Here is a 14,130-nt window from a genome sequence, read left to right as displayed (position 1 = left end):
TGGCAAACCTCTGATCTCAGATTTTATAGGGTTCTGGCACTTGATTTAAAGTTCTATTCCTTTACATCAGGGGGGACCACAAGAGTAATTGTTCCCGCCAATTGATTTCCTCTGGGGACCCACCCTAAACAACAATTCTGAGGCCCTTGGCAGATCAGGGATGATGACAGTATCTGTAACAGGCTTTGAACCAGGCACTATCTGGGCAGATGTATAGCCGCCTCCACTTCTTTTATTTGCGTTGATGCTATTTAATAATTGTGTTGATGCTATTTAATATTGTTATTAGTAATAATAATAATTATGGTATTTGTTAAGCACCTACTATGTGCTAGGCCCTGTACTAAGTGTTGGGGTGGTTATAAACAAATTAGGTAAGACCCAGTCCCTGTGCCACGTAGGGCTCACAGTCTCAATCCCCATTTTACAAATGAAATAACTGAGGCACAGGGAAGTAAAGTGACTTGCCCAAGGTAAACCAACAGACAAGTAGAGTAGCCAGGTTTAGAACTCATGACAAACCCTGAATGATTTTGAAGAAAAATGATCCAAGCAGCAGAGTGAAGTATGGAATCCTCCCTTTTCTTCACAACATCACAAATCCACCCCGTCCTCTTCATCCAAACTGCTACCACATAAATACAATCACTCATCCTATCCCACCTGGATTACTGCATCTGCCTCCTTGCTGACCTCCCAGCCTCCTATCTCTCCCCACTCCAGTCCATAGTTCACTATGCTGCCCAGGGGGCTTCAAGGCTCTCCATCACCTCGCCCCCTCCTACCTCACCTCCCTTCTCTCCTTCTACTGCCCAGCCCGCAACCTCCGCTCCTCCACCGCTAATCTCCTCACTGTACCTCGTTCTCGCCTGTCCCGCTGTCGACCCCCGGCCCACGTCATCCCCCGGGCCTGGAATGCCCTCCCTCTGCCCCTCCGCCAAGCTAGCTCTCTTCCTCCCTTCAAGGCCCTGCTGAGAGCTCACCTCCTCCAGGAGGCCTTCCCAGACTGAGCCCCTTCCTTCCTCTCCCCTCGTCCCCCTCTCCATCCCCCCATCTTACCTCCTTCCCTTCCCCACAGCACCTGTATATATGTATATATGGTTGTACATATTTATTACTCTATTTGTTTATTTATTTATTTATTTTACTTGTACATTTCTATCCTATTTATTTTATTTTGTTAGTATGTTTGGTTCTGTTCTCTGTCTCCCCCTTTTAGACTGTGAGCCCACTGTTGGGTAGGGACTGTCTCTATGTGTTGCCAATTTGTACTTCCCAAGCGCTTAGTACAGTGCTCTGCACATAGTAAGCGCTCAATAAATACGATTGATTGATTGATTGATTGATTGCCCAGGACATTTTTCTACAAAACTGTTCAGGACATGTCACCCCACTCCTCAAAAAAACCCTGTGGTTTCCCATTCACCTCCACATCAAACAAAAACTCCTCACCATTGGCTTTAAAGCACTCCACCACCTTGCCCCCTCCTACCTCACCTAGCTACTCTCCTTCTACAATCCAGCCCGCACACTTCACTCCACTAATGCTAACCTTCTCATTGTGCTTCAATCTTGCCAATCTCACCATAGACATCTAGCCCACGTCCTGCCTCTGGCCTGCAACACCCTCCCTCCTCAAATCTGGCAGACAATTACTCTCCCCATCTTCAAAGCCTTATTGAAGGCACATCTCCTTCAAGAGAACTTTCCAGACTAAGCCCCCTTTCCCTCTTCTCGCACTCCCTTCTTTGTTGCTCTGACTTTCTCCCTTTGTTCTTCCCCCGTCCCAGCCTCACAACACTTTTGCACATATCTGTAAGTTATTTGTATGGGTGTCTGTATCCCTTCCTCTAGACTGTAAGCTTGGTGGGTGCAGGGAATGTGTCTGATTATTGTTACATTGTACTCTCCCAAGCACTTAGTACAGTTCTCTGTGCACCGTAGGTGCTCAATAAATACAATTGAATGAATGACTGGAATGGGGAGAGACAGGAGGCTGGGAGGTCAGCAAGGAGGCTGATGCAGTAATCCAGGTTTGTATAGGGTGAGTGATTGTATTAATGTGGTAGCAATTTGGGCGGAGATAGAGGGGTAGGTTTTAGTGATGGGAATGTGGGACCGACAGGATTTAGTGATGTTTTGAATATGTGGGTTGAATGAGAGAGAGCAATCAAGGATAATGCCAAGGTTATGGGCTTTTGAGAAAGGAAGGATGGTGGTGCCATCTACAGTGATGGGAAAGTCAAGGGGAGAACAGGGTTTGAGGGGGAAGATAAGGAGTTCTGTTTTGGACATGTTAAACTTGAGGTGACGGGAGAATATTCAAGCAGAGATGTCTTGAAGGGAAGAGGAAATGAGAGCTGCAGAGAGGGTGAGAGAACAGGGCTGGAGATGTAGATTTGGGTATTATCATGGAGGTGGTAGTTGAAGCCGTGGGAGCAAATGAATTCTCCAGGGGAGCAGATGTAGATGGATAATAAATGGGATGCAGAAATGAACCTTGAGGAACCCCAAAGTTAGGGGGTGGGAGGCAGAGGAGGATCCCGCAGAGACTGAGAATGAACGACTAGAGAGATAAGAGGAGAACCAAGAGAGGACAGTGTCAGTGAAACCAAGATTGGTTATTGTTCCCAAGAGAAGGGGGTGGTTCACAGTGTTGAAGGCAGCTGAGGGGTTGAGGAGAATTAGGATGGAGTAGAGGCTACTGGATTAGGCAAGGAGAAGATCATTGGTGACCTTTGAGAGGGCAGTTTATGTGAAGTGAAAGAAATTGGAGGGGGTCAGGAGAGAATTAGAGGAGAGGAATTTAAGACAGTGGGTGCAGACAACTTGCTCAAGGAGTTTGGAGAGGATTGGTAGAAGGGAGATGAGGCGATAACTGGCAGGAGCCGTGGGGTCAAGGGAGGGTTTTTTTAGGATAGGAGAGTGGATTCAGATCACAGCATGACACAGGAGACTAGAACCTGCCAGTATGTCAGTAACTGGAACAGTGAAAGGAGCAGTAGATGTATTTTTATAATTACATTTTATTTTATATATATAATACATTATATATGGTCTCTGTCACATTCGCTAGGCTTTTCCCTTATTGTGGGTAGAGATCATGTCCATCAACTCTGCCAAGTGATTAGTAATAAATTTATTCATTTATCCATTTATTTATGTATTTATTAATGTTAATGCCTGTCTCCCCCTTTGGACTGTAAACTCATGGGCAGGGATGTATCTGTTTATTGTTATATTGTACTCTCCCAAGCACTTAGTACAGTGTTTTACACACAGTAAACACTCAATAAATTTGTTGAATTAATGAATGAATTAGTACAGTGCTTTGCCCACAGTAAGTTCTCAATAAATACAATTGATTGATCTCCTGCCTTAAATCCCCACTTCCTTGCCATTGAGACTCAGCTCTGTTGTTTATTTGCCATAAAAATGCCATTCATAGTCATACATACTCATGTTCATACTTTCAGTCCGAAATCTTCAATACCCCTCATAGGCATTAAGATCATTTTAATACAAGTTCTGCTATTTCTTGAATAAGTTGTTTTTTTAATGAACACCAAGTTGGGTTTCAAACCTCTACTCAGCAGTTGTGAAATTGCCTTAGCCCCTTCCAGGAGAGAGTGCTGGATGGTGAGTTTCGTTGTGACATTCTTTCAGCTTTACCAAGAGCAGTATAATGTTTGACCTTATGATGTTACTCATTAGCAAAAGTTAACTATGGCTCACTAAGTGTTTTGTGTTATTTTGCACATAAATTATGTTTTTTAGGTGATGGGTTAACTTGCTTTGTGGCAGGGCTAGGGGTCTGTAACCCTTAATCATTGGCCTGAGAAAGAAGAACTTTGACATCTGGTCCTACATCTCACACATAGTTTTACTCTTCTTTATGCTGGCATAGAAACTGTGGACAAAAGTCTGGCCTGGGGGCATGTCTGAGCTTACTGGTGAGGGCCTGCCTTCAACTACCACGTTTCATTAGAAGCAATTTCCAGGAGGGTAGGATAATCCATCCTACTTTTGCCAATGTGGAAAATGACTTACTATATTCCTTAAGGAGTACACTGTGGTGAAGTAAGCATAATAATAATGATGGTATTTGTTAAATGCTTACTATGTGCAAAGCACTGTTCTAAGCACTGGGGGGATACAAGGTGATCAGGTTGTCCCATGTGGGGCTTACAGTCTTAATCCCCATTTTACAGATGAGGTAACTGAGGCACTTGCCCAAAGTCACACAGCTGACAATTGGTGGAGCCAGGATTTGAACCCATGACCTCTGACTCCAAAGCACAGGCTTTTTCCAATGAGCCAAGCATGAGCACCAGCCTTAACCATTCCTCTATGCACCAAGCAAAACTTCCTCGTCACTGGCTCCAAGACACTCAATTAGCTATCTCCTCCCTTTTTATCCAGAAGCAGTGTGAACTAGTAGAAAGAGCACAGGCTAGGGAGTCAGAGGACCTGGATTCTAATCCCAGCTCCACCACTTGTCTGCTGTGTGACCTTGGGCAGGTCACTTCATTTCTCTGTGCCTCAGTTACCTCATCTGTAAAATGGGGATTAAATCTGTGAGCCTTATGTGGGAAAGGGACTGTCATCGATTATCTTGCATCTACCCCAGCACTTAGACAGTGTCTGGCACATAGTAAGTGCTTAACAAATGCCACAATTATTATTATTATTATTATTATTATTATTATTATTATTATCCACTCTCTTCTCCCACTCTTCCCCAGCTCACAGTCTTCAACTTCTCAAAATAATCTATTCACTGAGCCTTGTTCTCATCTCTCCTACCACAGATGTCCTTCTCATGCCTTTCCCACAGCCTGGAACCCCCGCCTACTTTTGTATTCAACAGGCTGCACTTATATTTTCTTCAAAGTCCTTTTGAAATCACTTCTTCTCCAGAAGGCTTTCACTAATTATAATGTATTTTCCCTAAAAATTAAATTCCCCACAACTACGAACTAAACACAGGTATGCCAGCAAGTACTTGTGACCTCAGAACTTCCTGTAGCACCTATGTACATTTTTTATGTACCCTATTACTTTAAACACTAGCTCATTTACGGGTAGTCTCTTTCCTCCCCCTCCTATCTGTAAATTATTTTGGAGTTGATCTCCGCTTCTAGAATGCAAGCTCTTTGAGAGCAGGAGCCACATTCAGTCATTCATTCATTTATTCAATTGTGTTTATTAAGGAAAATCTCTGCTGTAGTAATTACCCATTTCCAAGCTGTACATATCTTCTGAGACTGGAGCACACCAAATCCAAAAAGTATTGCATTGCAAGTTGAACATTTCCTAATTTCCTGAAAATTCTAGCCAAATCATGGGGTGAAAACATACCATATAGCAGAACTCAGTGGTTGGGATGGGTCCATTCCAGTCAGAACACTGGAACCCAAACTCTTTACCCAGTATGGATAGCAGTGGCGGACAAGACATGCTTGCAAAATTCTTGGTCGAAATCGCCACATCCAATATTTATAGTAGGAGGATGTGGGAGGGGAACCAGAAACAGAAAACTGTTAAGACTAAACATTTGATATCTAACAGTCTATGGATATAACGATTGAAATGATGGAATGACCTTATACTTGCTAGGATCTACAGAACTCAAACTAATCCATTGATAAATTGAGCACCTCAACCAAGGGCGTACTTCTGGCTCTTTGTGCATTGATACAAATTATTAACAGAGTGTTCCTTAGCTCCATATACCCTCTGACAAACAGGGTAAGAGCAGTGGCAGAGAGAGGCCCTTGTCTCACTAGGCAAGGAGAACTGGAAACCTGTACACAGCAGGTTTTTCTTTAGGTGTGCTCGGAGCATTATGGGGTGGAGCAGTGCTCCTTGTGACCCAGGGGAAAAGGAGTGTTTTTATTAAGTGCTTACCATGTGTGGAGCACTGTAATAAGCACTTGAGCATGTACAGTTTAACAGAGTTGGTAGACCCATTTCCTGCCGACAACGACCTTACAGTCTAGATGGGGAGACGTGCATTAGTATAAATAAATACATTATGGATACATACATAAGTGCAGAAGTCCTGTGGGAGGGGTGAATAAAGGGTGTAAATCCTAGTGCAAAGGCAACCCAGAAGAGAGTGGGAGAAGAAGAAATGACGGCTTAGTCAGGGAAGGCCTCTTGGAGGAGATGTGCTTTTAAAAGGCTTTGAAGGTAGGGAGAGTAATTGTCAGATATGAAAAGTGAGGTCACTCCAGGCCAGAGGCAGGATGTGGTCTAGGGGTCAGCGGTGAGATAGATGAGTCAAGATACAGTGGGTAGGTTGGCATTAGAGAAGCAAAGTATGCTGACTGGGTTGTAGCGGGAAGTCAGGGAGGTAAGGTAGGAGGAGGGGGCAAGGTGATTGAGTGCTTTAAAGCCAATGTTAAGGAATTTCTGTTTGATACAAAAGTGGATGGGCAACCACTGAAGATTCTTGAGAAGTGGGGAAATATTGACAATGTTTTATTTAGAAAATGATCCAGGCATCAGAGTGAAGTATGGAATGAAGTGGGGAGAGATAAGAAACAAAAATCAGTGAGGAGGCTGATGAAGTAATGAAGGTGAGATAGGATAAGTGCCTGGATTCATACAATAGCAGCTTGGATATCCTCTGCCTTGGGAGGCAATTACTCCAGAGTGAAAATAGATCAGGGTGGTTACCATGGTCACTTCTGTTTTTGGGGTCCAGGGCAGTGAGTACAGGGTCAGAAGCACTCTGAGGATCACATCAAGCCCTGAGTAGAGTTTAGGGTGACATAATTATACCAGGAAGTATGATTTGCCTGAATAACCATTCCCAGAAGTCTGAGGCTAGACCCTGTAACCCAAGGACCAACTGAAGAAGGTGAAGGACTGGATCCAGATGTGATCCACCATGTTATGAAGCGATTGATTCTAAGTCCCTCAAGATGACCACTTTTGCTAGAATCAATCAGAGGAAAGATTACCAATCAGCCACTCAATGGTATTTACGGAGCACTTACGTTGTGCTGAGCACTGTACTAAGTGCTTGGGAGAGCACAAAACAAGAGAGCTGGTAGACATGATCCCTGTCCACAAGGACCTTACAATCTTGTGGGGGAGACAGACATTAAAATAAATTGCAGATAGGGGAAGCGGCTGAGTATAATGATACATACATAAGTGATGTGGGTCTGAGGGTGGGATGAATATCAAAGTGCTTAGGGGGTACATGCCAAAGTGCATAGGTGACACAGAAGGGACAGCTAATAGGGTGGGGAAAAGGAAGGTTAGTTAGGTAAGGTTTCTTGGAACAGATACAATTTTAGAACAGCTTTGAAGATCGGGAGAGTGGTGGTCTGTCAGATATGAAGGTGGAGGGAGTTCTGAGGCAGAGGTAGGATGTCAGCTTGGGGTTGGTGGCAAGACACGAGATTTAGGTTCAGTGAGTAGGTTTGTGTATGAGGGGCAAATTGTGAGGGCTGGGTGGTTCTAGATCAGCAAAGTTAAGTAGGATGAGGAGAGCCGATTGATCACTAGAGGATTAAGCTAGACTGATGTCTGTTGCAGTGATCTTGCAGGTAGCAGAGAGGTAAAGAAAATTAGGTCTTGTCACAAATTTGTCACTGGAGTCCTGAGGCAAGAAGAACCAGGTGGCCCTATTTCTTAAGAAAGGCAGTGCCTGCTGTTGAGAAGCTGACAGTGTCTGTCAGACTCTGATTACGGTGCCAAGCAGGACCAGGGGCTGAGAACGTATGGATGATGTGTCTTGCATCTTGTCCTGTTTCTGTTATAGCTAAGTGTGTGGGAACCTCCCAAACATTTTCTCTTAACTTGGTGCTAACAGGGGTGTTTCCTAACCTTAACTCCACAAAATTTTTAAATCGATAAATGTACTGAGTTCCCTTCCAGAGGAGCCTTGCGTTGGGCATATAATCGATGCTACTCAAATACAAAAAACGATATTATGGAGTTAAAATTGATCCTTCTTGAACTAGTAAAAATTCATCGCTGTTAAAGGGACTCTGCTCTATATAAAGAATTCATTTACAATAAATTAACATACTAAAAAGTCCCTTTCTCCTTAGTCTCTGAAATGTTAATGTTAATCGTCCTGAACATTTTTGCATTCTGAAAACTGAATTATATCATTTTGTTTTCAAAAATTTGGCCACTTAAAAAGAAGCAGTTTGACCATTTTGGTTGTTAGACAACTGTGTTTTTAGAGCACTTACTGTGTGCAGAGCACTGTTTTAAGTGCTTTGGAGAATACAAGAAAACAATAAACAGACTCAGTCCCTGCCCACAGTGAGATTGCAGATTAGAGGTGGTTATTATTATTAGTTTAAGTAATGGCATTTTACATCTAGGTGTGCTTCTTATTCCAGTGTCACAAAGTAGATTGTATGAATAATCTCAGCAAACTTTCCCACATCCCTAAGGGAGAAACAATGTCCACTTTGTAGTTGACACAGTGAAGACATGGAACGCGCCTAGCATTTATCAAGTACTCAGTCTGTGCTTGCTCACTGTGCTCTGATCTCCTCTGTCTCACCACTCACCCCTTTCCCACATCTTCCGTCTGGTCTGGAACTCCCTCCCCATCTATATGTACCAGACCACCACTCTCCCCACCTTCAAAGCTTTAATAAGGTCACAGCTCCTCCAAGAGGTCTGCCCCAATTAAGCTCTCTTTTCCCCACTTCCCATTTCCCCAATTCTACATTATATATGTACTTGGATTTGTACCCTTTGGGCACTTGATATTCACCCTACTTTCAGCCCCACAGCACTTGTGTACATATCCCTAACTTATTTATACTAATCTCTGTCTCCACCTCTAGACTGTAAACTCTTTAATAACGATGATATTTGTTATGCACATACTTTGTGCCAAGCACAGTTCTAAGTGCTGGGGTAGATACAAGGTTATAAGGTTGCCCCACGTGGGGCTCACAGTCTTAATCCCCATTTTACAGATGAGGTAACTGAAGCACAGAGAAGTTAAGTGGCTTGACCAAGGTCACACAGCAGACAAGTGGTGGAGCCAGGATTAGAACCCATGTCCTCTGACTCCCAAGCCCGTGCTCTTTCCACTAAGCCACGCTGTGGACAGTGAATGTGTCTACCAACTCTTTTGCACTGTACGATGCTCTGCACACAGTAAGCACTCAGTAAATACCATGGATTGATCTGTTGACTAGATATTAGATAATCAGATCATAAAAAGTCCCTACCCCAATAAGCTTTACAATCAAAGAGGTAGTGAAAGCGAGTGTCATTCTTATTTTAATAGGTGTAGACTGTAGGTCTAGATTATAAGATCATTGCAGACAGGGAACGTGTCTACCGACTCTGTTATATTATGCTCTTCCAAGTGCTTAGTACAGTGCTCTGCACACACAGTAAGTACTCAAAAATATGATTGATTGATTGAGGTGACTGAAGCTTAGAGGTTAAGAGTGTTGCCCAAGATCACACAGCATGCTAGTATCAGAACTGGGACTAGAACCCAGGTGTCCTGATTCCCAGTCCCACACACTTTCCAAGTCCAATCAGCCTCTCTGCTGGCTCTGGAATAATGACTAAATAATAATGCCGTGTGATTTTGGGAAACTCACTCAACTGCTCTGTGCCTCAGTTACCTCATCTGTAAAATGGGGATTAAGACTGTGAGCCCCATGAGGGAAGGGGACTGTATCCAACCAGATTATCATTCATTCATTCATTCATTCAATCATATTTATTGAGTGCTTACTGTGTGCAGAGCACTGTACTGAGTACTTGGGAAGTACAAGTCAGCAACATATAGAGATGGTCCCTACCCAAAAACGGGCTTACAGTCTAGAAGGGGGAGACAGACAACAAAACAAAACATGTAGACAGTTGTCAAAATCATCAGAACAAATAGAATTAAAGCTCTATGCATATCATTAACAAAATAAATAGAATAGCAAATATGTGCAAGTAAAATAAATAGAGTAATAAATCTGTAGAAATATATACAAGTGCTGTGGGGAGGGGAAGGAGGTAGGGCGGGGGGGATGGGGAGGAGGAGAGGAAAAATGAGGGTCAGTCTGGGAATGCCTCCTAGAGGAGGCCTTCATGTATCTATTATCATATATCTACCCCAGCTTTTAGTACAGAGCCCGGCACTTAGTGAGAGTTTAACAAATACCACAATTATTATTTTTATTCATAAGCTAAACCACAATCCTTACTGCCTTCTCTGATAGTCTACTTACCTCAAATGACCTTATATTGCCCAACTGCATTCTCTGAAACCTAGCCATAGTGCAAGTACAATGTAAAATATTACCCACATTTATATAGTTCTTTCAACTTTACAAGGCACTTCATATAATGATCTCACCTTAGTCTTTCAGCATTTTTATGAGGTAGGGAGAGGCAGACATTATTATCACCCTTCTAGACTGTGAGCCCATTATTGGGTAGGGACTGTCTCTAGATGTTGCCAACTTGTACTTCCCAAGCACTTAGTACAGTGCTCTGCACACAGTAGGCACTCAATAAATACAATTGAATGAATGAATGAATCATCATTTTATAGATGAGGAAACTGAGGTCCAAGAAGTTAAGTGACTTGCCTGAATTACTTCACAGGCAAGTGACAGAACTGGGGACCAGAACCTTAATTAATTAATTAATGACGGTACTTGTTAAGCACTTACTATGTGCCCAGCACTGTTCTAAGCGCTGGAGTAGGTGCAAGTTAATCAGGTGGGACACAATCCCTGACCCCATCGGGCTCAAACACTTATTCCCATTTTACAGGTGAGGTACCTGAGGCTCAGGGAATAATAATAATAATACTGATGGCATTTGTTAAGTGCTTACTATGTGCAAAGCACTGTTCTAAGCGCTGGGGAGAATACAAGGTGATCAGATTGTCCCACGTGGGGCTCACAGTCTTCAACCCCATTTTACAGATGGAGTAACTGAGGCACAGAAAAGTTAAGTAACTTGCCCAAAGTCACACAGCTGACAATTGGCAGAGCTGGGATTTGAACCCATGACCTCTGACTCCCAAGCTCAGGCTCTTTCCGTTGAGCCGTGCTTCTTCTAATGACTTGCCCAAGGTCAGATAGACATCTGGCAGAGCTGGGATTAGAACTCAGGTCCTTCTGACTTCCAGGCCCATGCTCTTATCCACTAGGCCACGTTGCCTTTGCTCTTTCCTTAAGACCAAACCATCTCCTGTCAACAACACATTCCATGGTACTCAGTCAATCCAAACCAAAATTTGAGAAACTGTATGTTTGGTCATTATATATCCCTTGTCCTTGTGTTGTGTACGATCACTGTTTGTAGCATCTCCACATCCCTCCATCTGCCTGGGCAACAGAGTAGAATCTGGGTAGAAGAAGTGAGGTGCAGGAGCAGAGCAGAAGTGGGACATGGGGGTGGAGTGTGGGGAGGGAACAGTGATCCCCCTCCCTTGCACTGGGGCTGTCTCACAGCTGTCCTTCTGGGCTTCATCACAGAGAGGTTCCTGCGTGACAATTCAGGTGCCCGTACCACCACTTGAACACTCAGTTGTCAATATTGACTATATAAATGCATAACGGTGCCTTCCCAGCAAAATTGGTTAAGCTGTTGAGTCTAAATTATCATTCTGAGGAGATGCAGCGTGAAAAGGGTAATGGTGACACTTTGCAGGAATGTTGGGGAAACCACAAAGATATGAAAACAAACCTTTTTATATGAATCACTTTGTGTGCACTTTTCTTTCACATGGAAGTTATTTTCTTGTGTTTTGCAGCAATGAACTGGGAGCAGAAGCTAAAAACACAGTGTCCTTTGGAAGACGGAGGCTAGCCACGCCGGATTTACATTTTGCTATTTGGATTGACTTCTCCCTTTATTAACTGCAATGCAGCAACACTCATATAGCCTCCAAAGTACCATACTTGGGCCAAACATAGAATAGATTTACCTACTGCTTCCTGCAGTGTTGTTACAGCTTTTATGCCTACTGACAACTGACATAAATAATGACAAAACCATATTATGAATGAAATAAAATAGCTTCACATGTAACTTGAAAGATGGATTTAATAACTTCCTTTTACACCAATCTTATTTAATTCATACATTATGAATTCCCAAGATTGTAACTCTTGGCATGATGACAGAATAATAGAATAATATCTTGTTTTGTCCCATTTCTTGTGGTTTTTTAGAATGAAATCAGATTTCTGATAGTATCAGGTCCTGTCCACTTGGAGAAATTATTCTAGTCAGTCACTTTCCCACTCTGAAACTGCACATTACCGAATGGAAGACTCACAGATTCATTTAACTCTTTAGTTTGTTTGAACAAAATACTATGATCAAAGCCCCATGACTTTGCTTAGTGAGTGAAAGGGAAATAAAAAAAATGATTTTAATTTTACAATCTAATAGGCAATAAAAATTCATATGTATCTCTTCTACCATTCAAGGAATTTTAAATTTCCTCTGTCTGCCATCTGTACCTCAAAATTTCTCCCCTACTCACCTCTGTAATCATAGCCAATGGTTCTGTAATGCCAGACTGGTCTTAACAGCATGTTAGATTCTTCCATTCCCCTTCTACTCCTCTAAGAACCTTGGGTTGTTACAATTGGTGTGGCCTAGTGGAAAGAACATGGGCCTAGGAGTCAAGGAACCTGGATTCTAATAACAGCTCCATCACTTGTCTGCTGTGTGACCTTGGGCAAGTCACTTAACTTCTCTATGAATCAGTTCCCTCATTTGCAAAATAGGGATTCAATAACTTTTCTCCCTCCTATTTAGACTGTGAGCCCCATGTGGGACCTGACTGTCTTGTATCTATCCCAGTGCTTAGTACAGTGCTTGACACATAGTAAGTGCTTAACAAATATTATTATTATTATCATTATTAGTTTCTTTGGAATGGAGGGGGTACGTAACTTCAATCAATCAATTAATGATATTTATTGAGTGCTTTGTGCAGAGCACTGGACTAAGCTTCAGTCGTCTTTCAGCCTGTGGAATGGAGAAGATTGATGATAAAATGATGGTTAAGGGCTGAAACTCGTATCTTCATTTTATTTTTTTCCTGGATGAAAAGAAATGACTGTAGGCAGGAAAAACTCCACTGAATAAAATGAATTGCTTGCTAGATTTAGTAGATTCCTGTCTTTTGAATGATAGTGATGATTGTGGTATTAATGCTTAATATGCGTTGTGCTCTGTACTAAGTTGTGGGATGGATACAAAATGATCAGGTCCCACATGGGGCTCACAATCTGAGTAGTAGGGAGAACGGATATGAATCCCCATTTTGCAGATGAAGGAACTGATGTATAGAGAAGTCAAGTGACCTGCACAAGGTCAAACAGTAGGTAAGTGGCAGAGCCGGGATTACAACCCAGATTCACTTACTTCCAGGACTGTGAACTTTCTATTAAGCCATGCTACTTCCCAGGCTGCTTTTGAAATTACTTTCAGCTATTAAAATGGTACAGTATTAAAATGTGGATTTGGTATCTGTTCTCCCTATATCATGAGCCCCAAGTAGGACAAGAACTAAGTCCAACATGATTATCTTGTATCTATCCCAGCATTCAGTACAGTGCATGGTACATAGTAAGTGCTTAACAAATAACATAATTATGATTATGATGAAGAACTGTGTTCTAAAAGGAGGCAGGGAAGGCTTATTAACAGAAGCTCTTCATAGCACTAGCACACAAAATAGACTTTGGAATAACTGAAGGCTGTACAGGAAATGCTCCTTAAGTATTCACTTCACCATTTGGTTACTTTATATGGTTTTTGATGTGATTTTACAGTACTTTTAAAGCACTTTCCTCCTGTGGTCTGAATGTCTTTATTTCTCTCAAGCTTTCTACCAAAACTCAATTTTCTGTTTCTTTGTGTTTTTCTACTTAAAAACGAGAGTGTCCATTTTCTATATTAAGGATTTTATGTTGGATTTATTTTGCATTATTCTGGGGCACTCAGTCACCTGGGTCCAGACTCCCATTCAGGAAAACTTTGAAGACAAACTCACTAGATCAAAATCTGGCTCAATGCCGTGGAGAGAAGATGCTTCGTAAACAATGGAAGATCCGCAGCATGGGCGAAGACAGTAGGTGTGGGTACCGAGGACGGAAG

General features: G+C 42.4%; 1 protein-coding gene across 2 annotated transcripts in view; it reads left to right on the top strand.

The window, feature by feature from the left end:
* Positions 1-12,052, top strand: part of LOC119928288 (muscular LMNA interacting protein) — a 244,313-nt gene extending 232,261 nt beyond the window's left edge. For both annotated transcript variants that reach the window (XM_038746434.1, XM_038746426.1), the window contains one exon: positions 11,768-12,052. In XM_038746434.1, the coding sequence (XP_038602362.1) occupies positions 11,768-11,773 (6 nt within the window). In that variant the 3' untranslated portion in view covers positions 11,774-12,052. The remainder of the gene's footprint in view (positions 1-11,767) is intronic.
* The last annotated feature ends 2,078 nt before the right edge of the window (positions 12,053-14,130 follow it).

Source organism: Tachyglossus aculeatus, chromosome 1 (assembly GCF_015852505.1).
Source record: "Tachyglossus aculeatus isolate mTacAcu1 chromosome 1, mTacAcu1.pri, whole genome shotgun sequence".
Classification (NCBI taxonomy): domain Eukaryota; kingdom Metazoa; phylum Chordata; class Mammalia; order Monotremata; family Tachyglossidae; genus Tachyglossus; species Tachyglossus aculeatus.
Note: the sequence above shows the minus strand (reverse complement) of the source record. Positions and strands in the feature narration are given on the sequence as shown.